This window comes from Chlorocebus sabaeus, chromosome 16 (assembly GCF_047675955.1).
Source record: "Chlorocebus sabaeus isolate Y175 chromosome 16, mChlSab1.0.hap1, whole genome shotgun sequence".
Classification (NCBI taxonomy): Eukaryota; Metazoa; Chordata; class Mammalia; order Primates; family Cercopithecidae; genus Chlorocebus; species Chlorocebus sabaeus.
Genome location: NC_132919.1, coordinates 3,365,417 through 3,390,000, shown reverse-complemented (window position 1 = coordinate 3,390,000; position 24,584 = coordinate 3,365,417). Strand labels below are relative to the sequence as shown.

The following is a 24,584-nucleotide window of genomic DNA, read 5'->3' as shown; positions in this document are numbered from 1 at the left end:
GAGCCGAGATCATGCCACTGCACTCCAGCCTGGGCAATAGAGCGACACTATGTCTCAAAACAAAAACAAAAACAAAAACAAAAACAGAAACAAACAAAACTTAATTGTGGTAGAATACATGTAACATAAAAGCATTATAACCGTTTTTTAAGCATACAAATTAATACTTTGAAGTACATTCACGTTGTTGGGCAGTCTTCAGACCTGTTTTCATCCTGCAAAACTGAAACTCCATACCCATTAAACAACAGCCCCTATTCCTCTCCTTTCCTGGACCCCTGTATCCACCATTCTTCCTTCTTTCCCTGTGAATTGGACTATTTCAGGTACCTCATATGTGGAGTCATATAGTGGAGTCATCTAGCTTATTTCATTTAGCATATATCATACTTTAAAAAGATTTAATGCCAGGCGTGGTGGCTCACGCCTGTAATCCCAGCACTTTGGGAGGCCGAGGTGGGCGGATCACCTGAGGTCAGAAGTTCGAGACCAGCCTGGCCAACATGGTGAAACCCCGTCTCTACTAAAAATACAAAAATGAGCCGGATATGGTGGCAGGCACCTGTAATCCCAGCTACTAGGGAGGCTGAGGCAGGAGAATCGCTTGAGCCTGGGAGGCAGAGGTTGCAGTGAGCAGAGATTGTGCCACTGCACTCCAGCCGGGGCGACACAGCAAGACTCTGTCTCTGCCTGCAGCCCCCCCACCCAAAAAAACCACCACAATTTAAAAAGTAGAGTTTGGGGGACTTTTGTTATAATTGGCTTTTAAGTATAGATATTGGCAGTTTTTGTCATTTTGGTTAAAAATGCAATCATTTTACCACATCTTCGGTCTACTCCAGTAGTTCTCAAATCGACGTGGGAATCAGAAATTATGTGGGTGATTTAGATTATTTTTCTACTTTTGTTTTTTTTTTTTTGTAGAGACAAGGTCTCACTATGTTGCTCAGGCTGGTCCTGAACTCCTGGCCTGAAGCGCTTCTCCTACCTCAGCCTCCCAAAGTGTTGGAATTACAGGCGTGAGCCACTACGCCAGGCCCGTGTGGGTAATTTAAAAAATATACGGCCTCCGGGGCAGCACCCTAGAATCTTCTGCGGCCCTGTGGATGTGTGTTTTTTTTTTAAGTCCCCACCAGCTGCAATCAGCTTATGACTTGCTGTGACTGGCATCTGGTGCTGTCTCTACAGGCTGAATTCTATGGTAGCCAAATGGATCTGAGGCAGCCTGATTCCGGTGTCTTCAGCATCAGTCACGGGGTGACTGCTCAGGGGGTTTAAGGGAGGTTTGGGGGATTTGCATATCTTTGCCCTGATGCTGAGAAGTAAGTAAGGCCCGTGTTTCCTGTGTCTCCTGAACAGTTTTATCCAAGCTGTGCTTGTGATACTGTCTGTCTTCTTGTACTTGTTTGCCTACAAAGAGTACCTCGCCTGCCTCGTGCTGGCCATGGCCCTGGGCTGGGCGAACATGCTCTACTACACGAGGGGGTTCCAGTCCATGGGCATGTACAGCGTCATGATCCAGAAGGTGCGTTGGGAGCTGTGCCGGCGGGAGGGCCCTTTTTTAGATGGGGAAACTGAGATCTGGAGAGGAAGAGGGGCAGGTCACTGCTCTTTCTCCCCAATGCCATGCACTCCCTTTGCTTTCGGTCAGGCTTTACACGTCCAGACCTTAAATCCCCCAGGCTTGTGGGGCGCTGGGGAGGGGTACACTTCGTGGAGGAATGTTCTCACCCCGGGCAGTGGCGTGCTGGTAAACATTTAACAACCGCTCTGTGTATGTGTGTGTGTGTGTTTGTGTGTGTGTGTGTGTGGGTGGAATATGTATATATATACATGTATGTACGTATACACATACACTTATCATACATTTTACTATGTAAAGGATGTGTATCACGCAATTTGAAAATAATGAAAATATACAATACAGTTTATTGTAAATTCCACGTAGCCAGTTGAGTCTTAGAATAATTTGTTGCTTTTTTTTTTTTTTTTTTTTTTTGAGACTGAGTCTCGCTCTGCTGCCCAGGCTGGAGTGCAGTGGCGCGATCTCGGCTCACTGCAGCCTCTTCCTCCTGGGTTCGAGCAATTCTCCCGCCTCAGCCTCCAGAGTAGCTGGGATTACAGGCATGCACCACCATGCCTGGATAATTTTTGTATTTTTAGTGGAGATGGGATTTCACCATGTTGGCCAGGATTGTCTTGAACTCCTGAACAGGTGCTCCACCCGCCTTGGCCTCCGAAAGTGTTAGGATTACAGGCGTGAACCACTGCGTCCGGCCTATTTGTTGCTTTTTATTGAATTCTAGTTTTTGTTGTCAACTTTTGGTTGCCATTGACAGAAGAGTGCTGTTCAGATATGAATGTTGGTTGAGATTTTTCTTTATAAGCAGTGATTAAAGTAAAACAATTAAGATTTATGTTGAACTTTACTTGTTTATCAATGATGTGAGCAACTTCTTTGCTGAATTGGATACTAGTTTGCAAATATCAGAAGAATATTCTGTTGATATTTTTGTGCTATACATAATGTAAAGGCTGTGGACAGAACACATTTTAAATTTGATCTGGATTAATAGTTTCTGCATTACTGTCTTAAATCATTTAGATCTAGATATCAACAAAACAATGAGTCAATCAATCTCTGATTTGTGGCATTTACCAATTTTCATGATGTAAATACAGGAGCCCTGCCTTATTCTTGGGGAAAATGTTCTAAGACCCCCCATGAATGCCTGAAACTGCAGATAGTACCAAACCCTATATAATATGCTGTTTTTTCCTATACATATACATCTATGCAAATAATGAAAATATACTATACAATACAGTTTATTGTAAATTTCACTTAGCCAGTTGAGTCTTAGAATAAGTTTTTGCTTTTTTTTTTTTTTGTGACTGAGTCTCGCTCTGTCACCCAGGCTGGAGTGCAATAGTGCGAGCTTGGCTCACTGCAACCTCTGCCTCCCGGGCTCAAGCAATTCTTCCGCTCCAGCCTCCTGAGTAGCTGGGACTACAGGTGTGCGCCACCAGGCCCAGCTAATTTTTGTATTTTTAGTAGAGATGGGGTTTCACCGTGTTGGCCAGGCTGGTCTCCAACTCTTGACCTCAGGTGATCCGCCCACCTCGGCCTCCCAAAGTGCTGAGGGCGGGTTGGGGGAAGCAACAAATGATTTTAAGACTCAACTGGCTATGTGGAATTTATAAAATGTATTTTATAAATTAGGCACAGAGATATTAATGGCAATAAGTAACAGAACAACGATAACAATACACTGTAATAAAAGTAGGTGAGCGTTGTCTCTCTCTTTCAGAATATTGTATTGTGTGTAAGATTTCTGGGTCTTAGTTGACCACAGGCAACCAAAACTGCAGAAAGGGAAATCGAAGAGAAGGGCAGACTACTATTCTCCTCCCAGGGCCAGTTTCCAGCTACCAACATTATGTTACTGGACATGGAGTTAGGGAGAAACACGCAGATCCACGCCACTCTAGAATTCCCACCATATGGCTATGGTAGAGATAAGTAACCTCAAAAGCACATACAATTGTAAATACAGTGAAATAACTGAACAGGGATGAGTTTTGAACTTTTATTGTCTTTGTTTTATTTAATTAAATTAATTAATTTTTTGAGATGGAGTCTTGCTCTGCCTCCCAGGCTGGGGTACAGTGGCACGATCTAGGCTCCTTGCAACCTCTTCCTCCTGGGTTCAAGCAATTCTTCTGCCTCAGCCTCTGGAGTAGCTGGGATCAAAGGTGAGTGCCACCTTTGTTTTTTTTTTTTTTTTTGTATTTTTGTATTTTTAGTAGAGACGGGGTTTTGCCATGTTGGCCAGGCTGGCCTCCAACTCCTGACCTCAGGCGATCCACTCACCTCGGCCTCTCAAAGTGTTGGGATTACAGGCTTGAGTCATTGTGCCCGGCTTGTCTCTGTTTTAAATATAACTTACTTTATTTAATTGTAAGTTTTATATGGTTTAATTTTTTGGCAATACAAATAATAATTTATCCTCAACTTTTTTTTCTTTTTTCTTTTTTTGAGATGGAGTCTTGCTCTGTCGCCCAGGCTGGAGTGCAGTGGCACGATCTCAGCTCACAGCAAGCTCCGCCTCCCGGGTTCACCCCATTCTCCTGCCTCAGCCTCCTGAGTAGCTGGGACTACAGGTGCCACCACCACACCCGGCTAATTTTTTGTATTTTTAGTAGAGACAGAATTTAACTGTGTTAGCCAGGATGGTCTTGATCTCCTGACCTCGTGATCCGCCCGCCTCGGCCTCCCAAAGTACTAGGATTACAGGCATGAGCCTCTGCGCCCAGCCTTATCCCCAACTTTATTGAGGTATAGTTGACATATATAATTGTATAAATTTAAGATATACAATGTGAGGATTTGATATAGGTATATATTGTGAAATGATTCCCAATTTCAAATTAGTTAACATACCCATCGCCTCACATAGTTGCCATTTCTTTGTGTGGTGAGAACATTTATGATCTATTCTCTTAGCAGATTTCTAGTCCACAACACAGTATTGTTAACTACAGCCATCATGCTGTCCATTAGATCCCAGAACTTATTCATCGTATAACTGAAAGTTTGATTTAGTTCTGAATAATAGCTGTGTTTAACAACCAGCTCACAAGCTTCATGAGAAGTTAACGATCAGCTCTTGCGAGCTGTTCTGAGCTGGCTCCAGCATGCCACTGCCTCCAGGAATGTGAGGATTCCAGATGTGAGACCCTATGGTGAAAGGCACAGGGTGAATCACAGGGAGAAGAGAACCTGGGGCTACAGCAGAAACAGAAGGCTTCCTGGAGGAGGTGGGATTCAGAGCTGGGTGTTGGAGCATCAGGAGGATTTGGCTGGGGAAAGGGAGAGTGGCCTAAGTGAGTGAGGAGATGGTTGCGGGGGAAGTGGGAGAGGGTGGGAAGCAGGAAGATTGGGGGACCGTGAATATGTGCTTGTCTTACTCTTGAATTATGTTTATTTCTTTGTAGGTCATTTTGCATGATGTTTTGAAGTTCTTGTTCGTATATATCGTTTTTTTGCTTGGATTTGGAGTAGGTAATTGATTTATAAATGATAGTAACTCCCACATTTATAAACACTTTATTCAGATGTCAAAATGACAAAGCACATGGTAGCCTCAGCAGCAATTAGACCAGCTACCAGTGGGGCACCTGCCAAGCTTGGCATTTTCCAAGCATTACCTTTTTACTTCTGTCAACAACTTGATCAAGTGGGAGTCATCGCCCTGATCATAAGATAGTTGAGGCTTAGAGACTCCAGGATTTGAACCAGGCCAGCCACTCATAATCCAGCTTCACTGTGTGGTATACACCTCTGGCTTTCCCATTCATTGCTTATGTGGCCCTCACGACCTAAGACAGGTCCTGCAAGTGTTTTCAGCCCGATTTTACAGATGGGGAAACTAAAGTCCACAGAAACTCGACTGATGGTCTTTGCAAAGTAGGAGCAAAGTCATGCCCTGAGGCAACTTCCTTTGGGTTTCACATCATGTTGCTCTCACAGTTTGCTTTAGATATAACTGTGAGAGCCTCTCTGGTCTGCTGGGACCAGGAAGGAGCCCCCTCTTAAAATCTCTCCATGTATGACAGAGGGAACAGCACCATCTGGTTGCATTTCTAACTTCTGCATAGAGAGATCGTTTTCCCCCACATACCAGTTGCTTTTTTTTCTTTTCTTCAGTGACCATTGACATTTGAAATTAGGGAGCTGTGTCCATCTGTCTGGTACCTTTTCTGGGTCACAATTTGTTTATTTATTTGCTCCTTCACCTGCTTGTTTATTAATCCATCTATTTACTCTCTCATTTAATTTGCTCATCCACCTATCTAGTCATCCATCCATCCATCCATCCATCCATCCATTCATCTATCTAATCATCCATCCATTGATCCATCGATCCATTGATCCATCCATTGATCCATCCATCCATCCATCCATCAATCCATCCAATCATCCACCCATTCATTCATCCGTCCATCTAATCATCCATCCATCAATCCATCCATCCATCTAATCATCTATCCATCCATTCCTCCATCCATCCAATCATCTATCCATCCATCTATCTAATCATCCATCCATCCATCCATCTATCCATCCATCCATCCATCTATCCATCCATCCATCCATCCATCCATCCATCCATCCATCCATCCAATAATCTATCCAAGCATCCATCCATCTAATCATCCATCCATCCATCCATCCATCCATCCATCCATCTATCCATCCATCCATCCATCCAATCATCCATCCATCCATCCATCCCTCCCTCCCTCCATCCATCCATCCAATCATCTATCTATCCATCCATCTAATCCCTCATCCATCCATCCATCCATTCATTCATTCATCCATCCAATCATCCATCTAATCATCCATCCATCCATCCATCCATCCATCCATCCATCCATCCATCCATCCAGCAGTGAACGTCTACTGTGGTGTGTTGGAAAGAAGGGAAGTGTGAGCCTGATCTTGCTCATGGGAAACTCACAACAGACCATTAGGAAGAGACTCAGGATCTTACAGCCTTGAGGGAGATGACTCAGGCTAGAGGAAGTCAGGAGCTCAAAGACTAGCTGGGGAGCCAGGGACACACACATGGATTATAATTAGCAACTCTGCAAGGCTGGAAGTGATCAAGGGCCGACTGTGGGGTAGAGGAAGGAGAGAAGACTCTGGGTTTTGTTAGGCGGAAGGGCTTTCTGCAGGAGGCCAGGGCAGAGAAGTCAGCCTGATGAGGCTTTGGGAGGACCTGAAGCTGGAGATGGGATTTAATGGCCAGAGAGAAGGAGACAGCAGGCTTGTCATGTGGGCAAATACACGCAAGCTTGTAGAGTAATTCACCAGGCGGAGAGCTGAGGAGAGCACCCTGTTATGTTCCCCTAGCCCTGGCCTCACTGATCGAGAAGTGTCCCAAAGACAACAAGGACTGCAGCTCCTACGGCAGCTTCAGCGACGCGGTGCTGGAACTCTTCAAGCTCACCATTGGCCTGGGTGACCTGAACATCCAGCAGAACTCCAAGTATCCCATTCTCTTTCTGTTCCTGCTCATCACCTACGTCATCCTCACCTTCGTTCTGCTCCTCAACATGCTCATTGCCCTGATGGGCGAGACTGTGGAGAACGTCTCCAAGGAGAGCGAGCGTATCTGGCGCCTGCAGGTGAGTCTAGGTGGAGACCCCAGTGTGGGGGCCTCCATGGGATTCATTTCAGCACATGGTCATTGACGACTGTCAGCACCAGTGGGTCTGCGGTGGGGCCTGAGAATCTGCACAAGCTCCTCGGTGTCGGTTTGAGGAAGCCTTAGCCTAGGTTCTTTGAGTGTAGGGTCTAGGAAGTGTGGCTGTGCAACAGCATGTGTAGAAAAACTCAGGCTTACAGGGGTGTTCTGCTCAGGGTTGACAGTGTGATGGGTGGATGTTGAAGTATGACCTTAGGTTGTATTAAGAGGAGTACAGCGCCTAGGACAATGGAGGTGACAGTTCTGCTCTATTCCATCCTGGCCTGAACACTTCTTACGTGCTGAGGAAACCAATGCATAGGATGGGTCCCAAGGTGGTAACCAGGTGTGGGAGAGGACTGGAGACTGCCTCTTAAGAAATAGTTGTTGGCGGCCGGGCGCGGTGGCTCACCCCTATAATCTTAGTACTTTGGAAGGCCGAGGCGGGTGGATCACCTGAGGTCAAGAGTTTGAGACCAGCTTGGCCAACCTGGTGAAACCTCATCTCTACTAAAAATACAAAAACTTGCCGGGTGTGGTAGTGAGCGCCTGTAATCCCAGCTACTCGGGAGGCTGAGGCAGGAGAATCGCTTGAACCCAGGAGGTGGAGCTTGCAGTGAGTCGAGATCATGCCATTGCACTCCAGCCTGGGTGACAGAGCAAAAACTCTGTCTCAAAAAAAGAAAAAAAAAGAAATGCTTATTGATAAAGGTGAGAGTGCCTTCAGATATCTACAGAGCAACCTGTGAAAGAGGGAGCAGACCCTTTCTGTGGTCCCAGAAGGCAGAGGTACATGGGGGTACTACAGGGAGAAAAACTTTGACGTGACACATAGAAGTTTCTCATTGTTAAGGCCCTCCTTTTTTTTTTTTTTTTTTTTTTTTTTTTGAGACAGGGTCTTGCTCTGTCACCCAGGCTGGAGTGCAGTGGCGCGATATCAGCTCACTGCAACCTCTGCCTCCCGGGCTCAAGCGATTCTCCCACCTCAGCCTCCCAAATAGCTGGGATTACAGGCACGCGCCACCACACCTGGGTCATTTTTGTATTTTTTGTAAAGATGGGGTTTCACCATGTTGCCCAGGCTGGCCTTATACTCCTAAGCTCAAAGCTATTCACCTGCCTCAGCCTCCCAAAGTGCTGGGATTACAGGTGTGAGCCACTGTACCTGGCCAAGGCCCTCTTAATTGGTTTGTTGATACTGCTACAAGAGAGACTGGAAAAATTATGGCCAGGAAACAGCAGAGAGGTTCCAAGCCTGGGAGGGGGTGGGACTAAATGATGTTTGAATGGTCCTTTGCCATGGGATTCCAGGACCCCAGCCCTGTCAGATAGGAAGCTCCTGGGCTTTCAGAAATACTATTTATATCATGGAGTTTCGCTCTGTCGCCCAGGCTGGAGTGCAGTGGAGGGATCTCGGCTCACTGCAACCTTCAGCCCCTGGGTTCAAGTGATTCTCCTGCCTCAGCCTCCTGAGTAGCTGGGATTATAGACGTCTGACGCAGGTCCAGCTAATTTTTGTGTTTTTAGTACAGACAGGGTTTCACCATGTTGGCCAGGCTGGCCTTGAACTCCTAACCTCAGGTGATCCACCCGCCTTGGCCTCCCAAAGTGTTAGGATTACAGGCGCGAGCCACCGTGCCCGGCCTGCTTTTTTGTCTTTGAATTCTGTAGATCAGCCAAACCCTTCCGATCCGTTAAGCATGGGGCGAGGGGGGAGTGGGCTCACTGACGGTGTGTGTGCACTTGTGTGTCCTTGTGAGTGTGAGCGCCTACTCCTTAGACTTGCTTATGTCCCCAGAGAGCCAGGACCATCTTGGAGTTTGAGAAAATGTTACCAGAATGGCTGAGGAGCAGATTCCGGATGGGAGAGCTGTGCAGAGTGGCCGAGGAAGATTTCCGACTGTGTTTGCGGTAACCAAGGGGGAAGGGCGCTGGGGCGGTGGTCTTTGGGGTGGGTAGAGAGGGGCAGGTCAGTGACAAGATGTTAGAGAAACAGTGCCGCTGCTTGCTCACCATAACCACAGCTGCTGTCTCTCCCAATGGCCTCCTCGGAAGAAGGAATTTGCTTTTGGGGTTGCAGGCCCTGGGATGGGGGTTCCTGAGCTCCAGAAGAGAAAGAGAAGGAGACTGCCAACAGTGGCTCCCCTCTCTGCCTTTTTTTTCTTTTTTTTCTGTTTTTGAGACAGAGTTTTGCTCTTGTTGCCCAGGCTGGAGTACAATGGCATGATCTTGGCTCACTGCAACCTTTGCCTCCTGGGTTCAAACAATTCTCCTGCCTCAGCCTCCTGAGTAGCTGGGATTACTGGCATGTGCCACCCCACCCAGCTAATTTTTAGAGGCAGAGTTTCACCACATTGGTCAGGCTGGTCTTGAACTCCTGACCTCAGGTCATCCACCCACGTCGGCCTCCCAAAGTGCTGGGATTACAGGCGTGAGCTACCACGCCCAGCCCCTCTGCCTTTTTGAAAGTGCCTCCACGGTCTCTCTCTGTTTGCTATCTGGTTTAGGGAAGATCTGCCTGCTTGGCACTCCTTTTCCTGCTGTTTGCCAGTGTGAGTTCCTATGACCCCAGGTGACTTGAGTCCCATTTTGCTCCTGGCAGATGGAAAGTGACACAGCTACTTTGACAGATCTCTGGCTTTTCTTTTTTCTTTTTATTTTTTAAAAGTCCTTACTTATCCCACGACCACCTTTTCTTTTTCTTTTCTTTTCTTTCTTTCTTTCTTTCTTTTTTTTTTTTAAATGGAGTTCCAAGCTGGAGTGCAGTGGTGTGATCTCTGCTCACTGCAACCTCGGCCTCTCCAGTTCAAGCGATTCTTATGCCTCAGCCTCCCCAGTAGCTGGGACTACAGGCACACGCCACCACGCCTGGATAATTTTTGTATTTTTAGTAGAGACGGGGTTTCATCATGTTGCCCAGGCTGGTCTTGAACTCCTGGCCTCAAGTGATCCACCTGCCTTGGCCTCCCAAAGTGCTGGGATTACAGGCATAAGCCACCGTGCCCGGTTCCATGACCACCTTTTCTGATAAGCCCACCTCCTCCTACCCTGACCCAGCTACCTGAGCCTACGGACCACCTTCTTTAGTATGACCTTAACCCACTTCTCTGACTGAAACCCCACCCCTTGGAAAGCTTCATTTCTGACTGCAATGATTACCCTAACAAACATTTCTGATGTTGCCACCCTCACTCTAGAGACCTTCTCTGGATGTGAATTTAAGTCACATCAATGCCTACGGTTGTGTCCGAACACCTCAGACGTCACCCACTCTTGTTAGGGCATAGACCCTAACCACAGGCGCTTCGTGCCTCCTCAACCCCAGCTACACTTGGAGTTTAATCTTCACACCCTCGTGGCCTGGGCCCTCCCTCTGTCTGTCCCCGCTTCCCCTTGGGCTGTCACCAGTCAGGCACAGCTGCTGTTGTCTGAAGTTGGACCCTTTATACCTGTCTGAGCAACTTGCAGGATTTCTGAGTTCCCTACAGTGGAAGGAGAACTGATTCTCTGAGGCCTGGGGACATGGAGATGGGGATAGAGTTCAAACTCCAACGACGCTGGTGTGACCACTGGGGTTAGGGGCGCTCCTGATCTCCAGGACAGACAGAAGGGGAGCTGTGTAGACACCAGGACGTCCCAAACCAGGGTTATTTGTTTGCACTCAGTGAGGCACTGGTGAAATAGTAAGAATGATGATCCCACTTGCAGGATCAATGAGGTGAAGTGGACTGAATGGAAGACGCACGTCTCCTTCCTTAACGAAGACCCGGGGCCTGTCAGACGAACAGGTACTGTTGCTGTGAGGTGACATGGTGTCCACTCCTGTCTCAGACCACGTAACCTTGGGCAGATCAAATCTAAGGGTCCTGACTTTCCCCATCTGTCAAATGGGAGGGTTGAATGGAAATGCTTCTTAGGTCTCTTCCAGCTCTGACTTTTAGAACTCTAGTTGGCATGACTTTTAAAACGGTGTAGCCCTAAGCCATAGAAACACACCATGCAGGCCGGGCACGGTGGCTTGCGCCTGTAATCCCAGCACTTTGGGAGGCCGAGTTGGGTGACTCACCTGCGATCAAGAGTTTGAGACCAGCCTGGCCAACATGGCAAAACCCCGTCTCTACTAAAGATACACAAATTAGCTGAACGTGGTGGTGGGTGCCTATAATCCCAGCTACTCGGGAGGCTGAGTCAGGAGAATTGCTTGAACCTGGGAGGTGGAGGTTGCAATGAGCTGAGATCACACCACTGCACTCCAGCCTGGGTGACAAGAGTGAAACTCCATCTCAAAAAAAAAAAAAAAAAAAAAAAAAAAAAAAAAAAAAAAAAGACAAGGAAAAAAAAAGACAAAGAAACACATTATGCAGAGTGATCTATTTCTAAAATATATATTTTTTAAAAAGCAGATTTCAACAAAATCCAAGATTCTTCCAGGAACAACAGCAAAACCACTCTCAATGCCTTTGAAGAAATAGAGGATTTCCCGGAGACGTCGGTGTAGAAGCGGAACCGGAGCTGGCGTGCGCGTGCGCTGTCTGGCGCTGCAGGCGGAGTCACGGCCTCTGCGGAGAGGCTTTGCGGGGTGATGGAGGTCGCCTTTGCTGGTCTCGAAGCAGAGTGCACCCTCATGCTCAGTGCTCAGTGGGTGTCTGAACTGAGGGGCAGTTGTTAGTTTGTCTGAGTGGGAAACATCCTGGATTTTGTTACTTGGCAAAGAGTTGGTGTAAACCTACAGCCAGCAGCAGTCTGGAGCCTCGGAGCCTCCTGAAGTCCTGGGGAAGCCTCTGATTTTACCAGTTGCAGGTGGGTTTGGCTGGCAGAGATGGGTGGCAGGGAAGGGGCAGGAGCCTTGAGGAGCAGGGAGAGGCGCCTTTCCTCCTGCCAGCTTCCCCCTGTCAGCCCCAGCCCCAGCCCACACGTTGTGCCTTCTCTCCTGCTGTGACTGGGTTGCCTGAATTTGGGGAGACCCTTGATCCCATCCCAGAGTGTGCGGGGGACGGAGGTAAGCCGGATATCCTGGGGGAGGAAGGGAATGAGCTCTGGAAACATCCTTCCGGAGCCCTTCAGGGAAAAGGAGAGCATCCTTGGAGTGAACGTCCCCTGGCGCCCCAAGGTTCACCCCGTCTCAAGCTGAGACAGGTTTTTAGTAGCATGAGTAACACAGGGTTTTAATTTTTCAATATGGAAAAGACATTTCAGTTAAGAATGAAAATTACTACAATGAAGTATGTGATTTTCAAAGTGGAGACAGATTGGGAGCTTTGGGGCTGGATGTAAGTATTATATATTTGGCCTCAGGGTGCCCAGAGCCAGACAAAAAGCTTTTCTTCACACACACAAAAGTCTGCATGAGACACGCCGGGCAAGTCCTGCTGGGCCACTGCGATCTGGGTGAAAGGGCCTGGCTCTTGTCCGTGTCCTGGCCTCGCAGAAGCGCCTGCCTCTGCGCTGGGATCTTGGCTTCAGCTGAAGCAGAAATAGCAGCTGCTCGATCGATGCCATCTTACAACTCAGCAGTTAGTCGCATACCTCAGTATGTCTCAGTGGGGGAATTTAACAAAATGCATCAACTGCTTTGGTATGAAGTATTTTTTTTTTTTTAACTGTGAATTTTGAAGCTGAAGGGGGAGCTTGTGAGAGAGAAGCCTTTGCCAAGACTTTGGGCTTATTTTTAGGTCCTCATCCTCTGATGTTCTCCTTCTGAAATGACACAGAGTCAGTCTGGGGGCAGAGGTGAAGTGGAGATGGAAGGATTTGCCAGGTGACTGGGGCCGAAACTACCAGAAAATCCACTCTGCCACCATTAGCTAGTGAAAGGATTCATGTAAAAATGTTCCAGGTGGAATTATAAAAATAGTAACCATGAATGTTAATCTTAAATGGGAGGAATAGAAATTTGACCTTCAGATAACACGGCGATGGATTAGTTCATCTGGCTTGAGGCAAGCTAAGGAGTGCGGACCTGGCAGTGCACTCTGGGCCAGTTGCTCTGCTGTGGGCCACTCCGTGTGCCAGACTAGCTGGGCAGATAGAGACTCTGTGCCCCTGATGGGTCTGGTTGGGGAGAGGTGGGCTGGGGTGTGTGCGGCTTCACAATCCACAGCAGCCCCTGCCCTCCGGGCTGACCCAGGGAGTAACTGCATACTCTGAGCCACAGTGGTGGGGGCTGGGCATGGGCCTCTGGAGAAGAGAAGATGTGAGGGGGACTGTCCTAGAGGCAGGAGGAGCGGATGTGTTCCAGAATGGTCAGAACTAGGAAACTGAGAAAGATTTTGGCTCAATCCAATCCAGCAGCTGCTTTAGATGTTGGAGATGTTTAAGCAAAAGCTGGTGGAGCACTTAGTGAGGGATGTTGTTGAAAATGGTCATTGGAAGAAGTGTAAGGTCCCTTTTAGCCTGGAGATTCTGCAGAGCAGCATTCCACATCTGGAGTTAGCTACCCGCATTAAGCCTGAACAGACATCTTGGTCTGAAAGGAAGTGGTTAGGATTCATGATGCCACGCTCTACACTGTGGAGCTGGGAATTCCAGAATTGCTTTGACTCGGATATTAAGGGAGAAAGTCCTATCCGTTAATGGATAAAGCTGTATCTTATGGATAAAGCCATATCCAGAATTGCTTTGACTCAGATGTTGATGGATAAAGTCATATCCAGAATTGCTTTGACTCAGATATTAATGGATAAAGCCAATTATCGATTTCTATTTGCCTAACCTGCCAGCTTTTGTCCAAGTGTGGAATGGAGAGCCAGATGGATGTTTATCATCTCACATGTGATAGAGAGCTGCTCTCTGTGGGTCTGGATGGAATTGGTTGGCAAGACCATTTTCTGTATTGGATATTCTTCCCAACCATGTCCACCCCAAAAGGCTTTCAGTTAAAAGGTCTGAGCCTGGGTAGGTTTACCAAGGGAAGCCATGAGTCAAGAAGCATCAGAGTGAGAAGGACCACTTCCTTCATTTTACCCCCGTAGGCTAATGCTCCAAAAGGAATATGTACTTGGGCAAAGTCATGCAGGAAGGTCATATCAGAGCTGCGGAGGCTGGAGTGTCCTGATTCTTGGACCACAGATGTCTCCCTGAGCCATTATTCATTTAGTTTTAAAAAGCACAGTTATTCTACCATTTTGAGTCTTTCTTTGTAGTTGGCTTATATTGGGGGGCAGGACTGTTTTCTCAGGTGTTTCATTTGGCAGCCAACATTGTCCCCTGTGTTCCCTGTGACTAGTTGAAAATTCAGGTGTGCCCACAGGGTGCACAAAAGCACACCCACACTCACCGACACACACCCACACACACCCACCCCCCCCCATACACCCACACCCACACCCCACTGAACCCATGGGTCTATCAGGACATCTTAAAACTCCGTGATTGACATTTCAGTAATTTCAGGGGAAGGCGTTTTCCAGGGATGGGATCTCCCAGGCTCAGATAGTGCCTTGGCTGTAAATGCTCCTTTAGCTAAACTTTTCCTCAGAAGAATTCATTATTCTAGACATTATGTGATATATCTGTTTGGAATAAAAGGTGCTTAACCTTCCTCCCTGGGATGTGGGAGAAGGTGCTGGAGGTTGTACTGTGAAGTCATTAAGCTCTTAGAAGGCTCCCGCCGGAGAGAGTCCAGTATTATTGGCATTCCTTTCCTTCCTCAAGGCCTGGTGACCTGTGTCCTTTCGCTCTGGGCAGGGCCCGGGTAGATGGGCCGTCATCCGGGCCTGTAAGCCGTACTTGATTTCTGCATTGATTTACATATTTTTTACTGTGATCTTGGTTCCAAACACAGAATTGTCATCCCATTATCCTTGAATGTGCCGAATCCTTGTAAATTCTTATTTACCTACTTGTTCTTAGTGTTGTGTGTGTGTGTGTGAAACTCTGTGTTCAAGGAAGAAATCGTACAAAGAGTAAGAACATGTTTGTGCCATTGAAGAAATGGTTTTTTGATTTCTAATAAATATTTATTTTGCCTTGTTATGGCCGTGTTTTATCCATGCCTAGGTGTGCCAATGTGCAGACTGACTGGAAACCCTAGAGTGTTGGTAACAGGAGTGGGTAAAGGGAAGGCCAGTTTTTGGACCTGAAGTATTATCATTGGTTCCGGCTTACGAACAGAGCCAGCAAGCCATCAGACATGTCACCTTTGTATGTATTTGCATCTCAAAGCACATTCACATCAGGTAGCCAATTTGAACCATTCAGCAGCTGTGGAAGCAGTTTGAGTTAAAGGAGACTCAGGGGGTTGAAGCGATGTGCCCCAGGATGCACAGCCAGATAATGTCAGTCGTTCAGGCCATGAAACCTCTCAGAGTGCTGTGTCCACTTCTGCACAGCAAAACAAACTACCATCAGAGTGAACAGGCAACCTACAGAATAGGAGAAAATTTTTGCATCTGACAAAGTTCTAATATCCAGAATTTACAAGTAACTTAAACATATTTACAAGAAAAAAACAACCCCATCAAAAAGTGGGCAAAGGGTATGAACAGACACTTCTCAAAAGAAGACATTTACGTGGCCAACAAACATATGAAAAAAAGCTCATCATCACTGATCATTAGAGAAATGCAAATCAAAACAACAGAGAAATACCATCTCACGCCAGTCAGAATGGCGATTATTAAAAAGTCAGGAAACAATAGATGCTGGAGAGGCTGTGGAGAAATAGGAACACTTTTACACTGTTGGTAGGCATGCAAATTAGTTCAACCATTGTGGAAAACAGTGTGGTGATTCCTCAAAGATCCAGAACCAGAAATACCATTTGACCCATCAATCCCATTACTGAGTATACACCCAAAGGAATGTAAATCATTCTACTATAAAGACACATGCACACGTATGTTTATTGCAGCACTATTCACAATAGCAAAGACATGGAACCAACCCAAATGCCCATCAATGATAGACTGGATAGAGAAAATGTGGTACGTGTACACCATGGAATACTATGCAGCCATAAAAAGGAATGAGTTCATGTCCTTTGCAGGAACATGGATGAAGCTAGAAGCCATCATCCTCAGCAAACTAACACAGGAACAGAAAACCAGACACCACTTGTTCTCACTCATAAGTGGAGTTGAACATTGAGAACATACAGACACAGAGAGGGGAACAACACACACCAGGGCCTGTTGGGGGTTGGGGGGTGAGGGGAGGGAACTTAGAGGATGGATCAATAGGTACAGCAAAGCACCATGGCACACATATACCTGTGTAACAAACCTGCATGTTCTACACCTGTATCCTTTTATTTTTTATTTTTTTAGAAGAAATAAAAAGTAAATAAGAGGGCTCTATCCATGATGCCTGTTGGCTGTCAAATTATTTTGAGTGAATAGAAACCCATGGTTCCACCTGGAGAACAGAAGGTATAAATCCCTTCTGTCCACCATACAGGATTTTCATGAGGAAGCAATGAGAGAATGGATAGGAAAGAGCTGACGTTGTTACTATCATTATTGCCGACCAGCCTAATTCATAAGTATATGCAGTTCTTCATTCCTTTGAGTTATTTCATAAGGATGGCAGTTCTCAACTTGAACGCCAAGTCGTGAATGCTTCTCTTGATGGGTTGTGGAACTTGCAACTAATTCGTTAATAAGTGAAATATTGCATTTGGTGAATTACTTAATTCAGATGGTTCCCAGAATGAGTTCCTTCACTGGGCTATATCTTGTTGAGTGGCAACAAAACAGGGATCGTCCGTGATTCACATCCTCGCTTAATAGGCGTTAGTCCAAAACCTAGGAATGTGCCATCTGTGGGGATGTGTTGGGTGGACGGATAGGAAAAGGGTGGAAACCTTGTCGCAGGATGTATTTCTGGGAAGGAGATGCCTAGGTCAATAGGTTTCAACATTTTTATGGTTCTTGATACTGTGAAAAATTACCTCCCCAAAGGATTCCATCAATGTGTTCAGCCTTTGAGATTGTATATTACACTGTTTACAAAGCTCCTTCGGTCATGTTGGTTATTGTTTTGTAGGTTTGGCGAGTGTCGTATCCCAGTTTAATAGGTAGGGAAATCGAGACTTGGAGACAGACGGAATGACATGCGAAGTTCACAATCCTTTTTCCTGGCTGGAGGATCCAGGTTCCCTGAAGTTTGGTTAGTCTAGTATCAAGAGCTACCATTTTTCTCAGTGCACCAGCAACCCCTCTGACAGTAATAGCCAAGTTCTGCTGAAAGGATTCAGTCCAACTCAAAAAATGTATCTCACCTACTATGTGTGAAGATTTAGAACCAATTCAACAAAAATTGAACATGAAGTATGGGCAATGATAGATGATGCAAATATAAGACAGTTTCTTCCATTTAAGATGGTGGTAGGAGGGGAGAAGGACATGAATATTTATAAAGTGCCATGTACTTTACATACATGTCTCATTTAATGTTCATAGCAACCCCTGTTACTGTCCAGCTGTTCTATTTCTTTCATCGGTTTTCTGTTTGATTTTTTAAAACCATCATATTTTGTTATTTCAAAACCATCATACTTCTTAAACCTGTGACCCCATGGCTTCCACATCCATAGCTGTAGTTGGTTTTATTCCCTATTTTACAGTGAAAATGGAAGCTGTAAGTTGAAAACACCTTCAACTTCTGACCACCAAACCTGTGAATTTATTTGCACCCACATTCCTAAGCTTTGGTTGCCTTGCCCTCCCCTCCCCTCCCCTCCCTTCCCCTCCCCTCCCCTCCCCTCCCTTCCCCTCCCCTCCCCTCCTCTCCCCTCCCCTCCTCCTTCCTTCCTCTTCCTTCCTCCCTTCCTCCCTCCCTGCCTCCCTCCCTCCCTCCCTCCCTCCCTTCCTTCCTTCCTTCTCTCTCTCTCTCTCTCTCTCTCTGTCTTTCTGACAAGAGTCTTGCCCTGTCGCCCAGGCTGGAGTGCAATGGCATGATCTCAGCTCACTGCAACCTCCACCTCCTGGCTTCAAGCAATTCTCCTGCCTCTGCTTCACAAGTAGCTGGGACTACAGGCACGTGCCACCACATCCAGCTAATTTTTTGTATTTTTAGTAGAGATGGGGTTTCACCATGTTGGCCAGGCTGGTCTCAAACTCTGACCTCAAGTGATCCACCTGCCTCGGCCTCCCAAAGTGCTGGGATTACAGGCGTGAGTCCCTGCGCGTGGCCCTGCCTTTCACTCAGAGCAAGAAAACTCCTGTCTCAGGACCTCTCTGTATGCTCTTGAGCTTTATGTTTCAAGACTGTGAAAGTTATTCCATCCCTTAATATGTAGTTTCTGAAAATGAACTTTTTCTGTTAAGCATTTAATTTATCTGTAGCTAATGGGGCTCTAGTATTTTTTCCCTTTAATTATACTGCATTAATCCCCAACAGACCTCAGTTTTTTGGTTGACTTTGTTTTCTAGTCAAGTTCCTGTTCTTTTTCTTGGCAGAATGGAGGAAACTTGAGTGCTGTTTTTGCTTTGATGGGATGTAAGCTTCTGGGCTGTGCCATTGACTTTGATTTTGTGGAGTATGCAGGGACCTCCCTGGAGTCTTACACTGAGCAACCCACTAAGCCTGATGGGGCAGCCCTGGGCAAAGTCCTCTCTGAGTGAGCCTCTCAATCATTGGCTTGGTAGGTGTTCAGGAACTACTGTCTGCCAAGTACTAGACTAGGGTTTTTGGTGTATCTGCTTTGGGAACAGGCATACAAAGGTCTCTACAGGTAGATCACAAGCCTCTTAAAGGCGGTATGTGTGGGAAGTATAGAGATATTAAAAACAGCTGGGCATGGTGGCTCATGCCTGTAATCCCAGCACATTGGGAGGCTGAGGTGGGTGGATCACCTGAGGTCAGGTGTTCGAGACCAGCCTGGCCAACATGACGGAACCCCGTCTCTACTAAAAATACAAACATTAACCAGGCTTGGTGGCACACGCCTGTAATCCCAGCTACCTGGGAGGTTGAGGCAGGAGAATAGCTGGAACCTGGGAGGTGGAGGCTGCAGTGAGCCGAGATTGTGCCACTGCACTGCAGCCTGGGTGACAGGGTGAGACCCCGTCTCAAACAGACAAACACCCCTAAGCAGCTATTTCCCTTCAGACTCTGTTTTTGTTGGATATGCAAATACAGGTCTTTTGTTGGATATGCAAATATGCAAATATTGGATACGCAAATACGGGCCTTTTGTTGGATATGCAAATATGCAAATACAGGCCCTGTTCCTGCTGCCCTGGAACATGCATGACCTGTATAGGCCTCTCTCCCAGCATCATGGCCCTGGTCACCCCCATGGGACTCTCAGGCTTCAGGGTTTCCCCAGCTGCCACTTTTCGTTTGCTTCTCCTATTGGAGCACTGACTGTACGTGGTTCACCATTCCCACCCTCTGTGGTCTCCAGTGGCTATCTTGGGGTCACCCCTGTGAGGGAAGTGACACCCCACTCTTCCAAATAAGCCCTTCCAGATAGCTTTACACTCAGCAGATCAACTCTCATTTATCCAGCAAAATGTACTGAGCTCCTTCTATGCATTAAGTGCTGTGGGTATGACAAAGAGTAAGACAAATGCTATCACTGCTGTCTTGGAGCTTTTGCAGTTTCATCAAAGAGACCAACAGTAACTTTCCCTGCCCTAGTGTCATAACGCATTACGGTTGCAATTTGGGTAAGGGCCAGTCTAGTATTGTCAATGAGCTTGTGTGACAGAGTGGCCTCACCTAGCCTGAGTCGTAAAGAGTAAGGGTCATTTAGCTAATGGGAGTGTGGAGATGGGGAAGGGTTTCAATAAGTGGGAAAAATGTGGGCAAAGACCCGAAGGTAGTAGGGAACTTCGTGCATCTGAGGACTGGAAAAGTCTTATGTGGCCATATTGCTGGGAGCAAGGGGCCAAGTGACATGAAATAAAGCTGGAGGGGTGGGCAGAGGCCAGTGCATGTGGGACTTGGACAGCCGTGGTGAGGCTTTGAGATCTCATAACAAGGGTAAGAAGCCACCAAAGGATTTTAAACAGGAGAATTGTTGAGTGTGAATATTTCCTTGTTTTGGCCTGGTGTCGTGGCTCACGCATGTCATCCCAGCACTCTGGGAGGCCGAGGCAGGCAGATCATCTGAGGTCAGGGGCTTGAGACCAGCCTGACCAACATGAAGAAACCCTGTCTCTACTGAAAAAATACAAAATTAGCTGGGCGTGGTGGTGCATGCCTATAATCCCAGCTACTCGAGAGGCTGAGGCAGGAGACTCGCTTGAACCCAGAAGGCGGAGGTTGCGGTGAGCCAAGATCATGCCATTGCGCTCCAGCCTGGGCAACAAGAGCGAAACTCCATCTTAAAAAAAAAAAAAAAAAAAAAAAAAAATTTCCTTTTTTTTTTCCATGGATTTGCAGACTTACATGGGTGTGTTTTCCTTCCACTGTCCTTTGGGACATGGTAACAGTCTGGACGGTGTAGAACAAAGTGTTTCACATGGGAGTGATGGGGACAATTCTCAGGAGGTGACTGGGAAGGAAGATAAAAAGAAGGCAGGGCCGTTGGTGGAAGATGAAGATGTTTCAGTAGAGAAAGGGGTGTTTGAGCATGCTCATTTATTCAACTCACCTCTATTGATCACTTACTAGATTGTAGACATTCGAAAAAGACACTGCTAATGCCCTCAAGATGGGATAGAAGGAGGGGCAAAGTGGCAACGAAGTCAGGCAGACGAAGACCAAGAAGATGTTGGCTATGAAATGAAAGTTGGGTTGCATTTTGAAGGAGAAACAGGCATTATTAGTTGGAGCACAGTCTGAGGTGGGGTGGAAGGTAGAGGACAGTGGGGGTAAATTCTAGGTAGGGGAGTCAGTCTATGTGAAGGCCTAGAGGAATAAACGGTGGGAAGGACACCACAGCGGAGATGGTCCAAAGGGAGACAAGTGAAGGGAGGTCTTGGGGAGGGAGGGAAGATCAGGAAGGGCCTTTCGTGCTAGGACTTTGAACTTCAATGGTTTGTTAAGTATGTATTCTGTTCTAGGCACTGGGCTAAGTGCTTATATGTCTTAGCCCACTTAATCCTCGTAGTAACCCCATGAAAGCGGCACTATTACTATGATCATTCCCATTTTATAAATGAGAAAAAATGCAAATATAGACGGTTAGAAATAAAGTAAAATAAAACTCAGAGTGGCTAAAACCATACAGCAATATGTTGTAGATTTAAAAAACCAAACAAACCAACCACACATCTAATTAGAAACTTTAAAAGACTGTAAAAGGGAAAATTACACTTGATAGGAATAATCAATCCTGAAACTGACTGAAATCACAGTGATATAAATTGTATGTTGTAAATTTTACAAATAACTAAAATTTGGGGGAAGAATAAAGTATTCTTGCCAAAATTTACATCTGGAAAAAGCTGACCTAGAAAAATTGGACTCAGAAATAAAACACAATGGAACATTCACAGCGGGAGAAGGAAGCTTGGTAAAACTTAGGCACAAAAGCTGATACATCACATTTTTGCTACAGAATTCAGAAGGAAGAGAGTTTGTTCCAATGCAAATAATTTCGGTGAAGTACAAAAATAGGAAAAAACGTTGAAAAATGTAGAAACAATATGTGCTTTCCAGAACACTGAATATGGAGTAAAATTGGCTTAGTGGGGTTCACTTTGGAAGAATGAAAACGTATAAATATATAATATTTATTTATTCATTCATTCATTCCAGATAATGTTAGTATGTTTGGGAAATACATTTGAAACTAGGATTATGGATTCATTGGGGGTACAGATCATGGAATAAAAACGCTGTTTATTGGCTGCTGTGGACTAAGGATGGCGGGGAGGGCCCTTGTGGAGCTGGAGAGGGACGGGGCAGCGTCCGGTAGAAGGTCCTTTGAGGAGAAGAATCATGGGAGGCAAGGGATTTGGGCATTTAGGACGTGGCAGGATTTCTTGAAAGACCGTATTTGCAAACCAGAGCTGTGGGTCACGTTTCTATGCGTGTCCACTGCCCTGTTGCTGACTTTCACCACCTCTGCCGGCAACAGCTGGAGCCCAAAGACCTCCTCGCACCTTGCTTGGAATAAGGTGGGCGTATTCTTTCAAAATGAGAAGTGACAGCTGTGAAGAATAGGCCTCTTACAAATTTTTCATGTTGGGAAGAAACATGAGCTCCTCAGAGGGTGCGTGAGGTGGTCTGAAGGAGGCTCTCCGCTCCATGAGGTCAGTGCAGAGCCGGGGGCATGCCGCAGTAGCAATGCTGTGTGGGTTACTGTCTGTCTGTGGACAAAGGGCCATTCAGTTTCTTAACATAGTCATATGTCATCTTTACCATTAAGCCCTCGTTTCTCTTTCATATTCCATCTACAAAACAGCACTTGAAAGTCTCTGGATTTCGCGACGAATGCTGAAGTTTATAGGCTGGACACTTAGTATATTACTATTAGCCCAAATATAAAAATGGAAAAAATAGCAAGCCTGCACAACTCGTTTCTACTAGCACTTACACATTACAGGCATACCTCAGAGATATTTCAGCCTTGGCTCCAGATCATGAGCCACACACATTTTTTGATTTTCCAGTACATGTAAAAGTCATGCTCACACTATACGTGGTATGTTAAATGTGTAATAGCATTATGTCTAAAACATGTACATTCCATCATTAAAAATACTTTATTGCTAAAAAGGCTAATGATCATTTGAGCTTTCAGCAATTCATGATCTTTTTGTTGGTGGAGGGCCTTGCCTTGATGACAGCTTCCTGATCAGGGCGGTGGGCACTGAGGGTTGGGATGGCTGTGACAATTTCTTAAAACGACAGTGGAGTTTACTGCATTCATTGACTCTTCCTTTCATGAAAGATTTCCCTGTAGCATGAAATGCTGTTTAATAACATTTTACTCACAGTATAACTCATTTCTTTCTTTCTTTCTTTTTTTTTTTTTTTTGAGATGGAAGCTCACTGTGTCCACCAGGCTGGAGTGCAGTGATGCAGTCTTGGCTCACTGCAACCTCTGCCTCGTGGGTTCAAGTGATCCTCCTGCCTCAGCCTCCCAAGTAGCTGGGACTACAGGCATGCGCCACCACACCTGGCTAATATTTTTGTATTTTTAGTAGAGAGGGGGTTTCACCATGTTGGACAGATTGGTCTCGAACTCCTGACCTCAGGTGCTCTGTCTGCCTCGGCCTCCCAAAGTGCTGGGATGACAGGCATGAGCCACTTCGCTCAGCTAAACTCATTTCAAATTAGAAGGAGTCAGTCCTCTCAAACCCTGCTGTTTCTTTATCAACTACGTTTATGTAATTTTCTAAATCCTTTGTCATTTCAACAATGTTCACAGCGTCTGCAACGAGAGTAGATTCCATCTCAAGAAACCACGTTTTTGCTCCTTTGTAAGAAGCAACTCCTCATCCATTCAAGTGCGATCATGAGATTGCAGCAATTCAGTTACATCTTCCGGCACCACTTCTCATTCTCTTGCCGTCACATCTGCATGGCTTCCTTCACTGAAGTCTTGAACTCCTCAGAGTCATCCAAGAGGGTTGGAATTCACTTTTTCCAAACTCCTGTTAATGTTGATATTTTGATCTCCTCCCACGGATCCTGAATGTTCTTAATGGCATCTGGAATGCGGAATCCTTTCCAGAAGGTTTTCTGTTTACTTTGCCCGGCTCCCTCAGAGGGATCACTATCTATGGCAGCTATAGCTTTATGAAATGTTTTTTCTTCTTCCTTTCTTTTTCTTCTTTTTTCTCCCCTCCCCCAGCCTGAAATGTATTTCTTAAATAGTTAGATTTGAAAGTCACAGTGACACCTTGATCCATGGGCCTCGGCCGGATGTGGTGTTAGCAGGCAGGAAAACAACGCTAATCTCTTTGCACGTCTCCAGCAGAGCTCTTGGGTAACCTGGTATATTGTCAATCAGCAGTAATGTTTTGAAAGGAATCTTTTTTTTTTCTTTTTCCAGGCAGTAGGTCTCAACAATGGGCTTAAAATATACAGTAAACCACGCCACAAACAGATGTGCTGCCAGCGGTGCTTTGTTCTTCCATTTATAGAGCTCAGGCAGAGCAGTTTAGCATGAGTCTTCAGAGTCCTAGGATTTTTGGGCCGGGCGCGGTGGCTCACGCTTGTAATCCCAGCACTTTGGGAGGCCGAGGCGGGCGGATCACGAGGTCAGGAGATCGAGACCATACTGGTTAACACAGTGAAACCCTGTCTCTACTTAAAGAATACAAAAAGTTATCTGGGCATGGTGGCGGGCGCCTGTAGTCCCAGCTACTCGGGAGGCTGAGGTAGGAGAGTGGTGTGAACCCGGGAGGCAGAGCTTGCAGTGAGCCGAGATGGCACCACTGCACTCCAGCCTGGGCGACAGAGCGAGACTCCGTCTCAAAAAAA

At 46.2% G+C, this 24,584-nt stretch overlaps 2 protein-coding genes across 4 annotated transcripts in view; both read left to right on the top strand.

Moving 5' to 3' along the window:
* TRPV3 (transient receptor potential cation channel subfamily V member 3) overlaps nucleotides 1-15,230 on the top strand; it is a 50,481-nt gene extending 35,251 nt beyond the window's left edge. Inside the window, exons 13-18 of one of the 3 annotated variants that reach the window (XM_073004591.1) lie at nucleotides 1,360-1,525; nucleotides 4,999-5,065; nucleotides 6,923-7,197; nucleotides 9,055-9,167; nucleotides 10,965-11,044; nucleotides 11,660-15,230. In XM_073004591.1, the coding sequence (XP_072860692.1) occupies nucleotides 1,360-1,525; nucleotides 4,999-5,065; nucleotides 6,923-7,197; nucleotides 9,055-9,167; nucleotides 10,965-11,044; nucleotides 11,660-11,754 (796 nt within the window). In that variant the 3' untranslated portion in view covers nucleotides 11,755-15,230. Of the gene's footprint in view, nucleotides 1-1,359; nucleotides 1,526-4,998; nucleotides 5,066-6,922; nucleotides 7,198-9,054; nucleotides 9,168-10,964; nucleotides 11,045-11,656 lie in introns of all 3 variants that reach the window. The other 2 variants (XM_073004590.1, XM_073004592.1) reach the window with 2 other exon arrangements.
* SPATA22 (spermatogenesis associated 22) overlaps nucleotides 11,949-24,584 on the top strand; it is a 66,630-nt gene continuing 53,994 nt past the window's right edge. The window contains exon 1 of the mRNA XM_037987473.2: nucleotides 11,949-12,056. The gene's annotated coding sequence lies outside the window, so the exon portion shown is untranslated. The remainder of the gene's footprint in view (nucleotides 12,057-24,584) is intronic.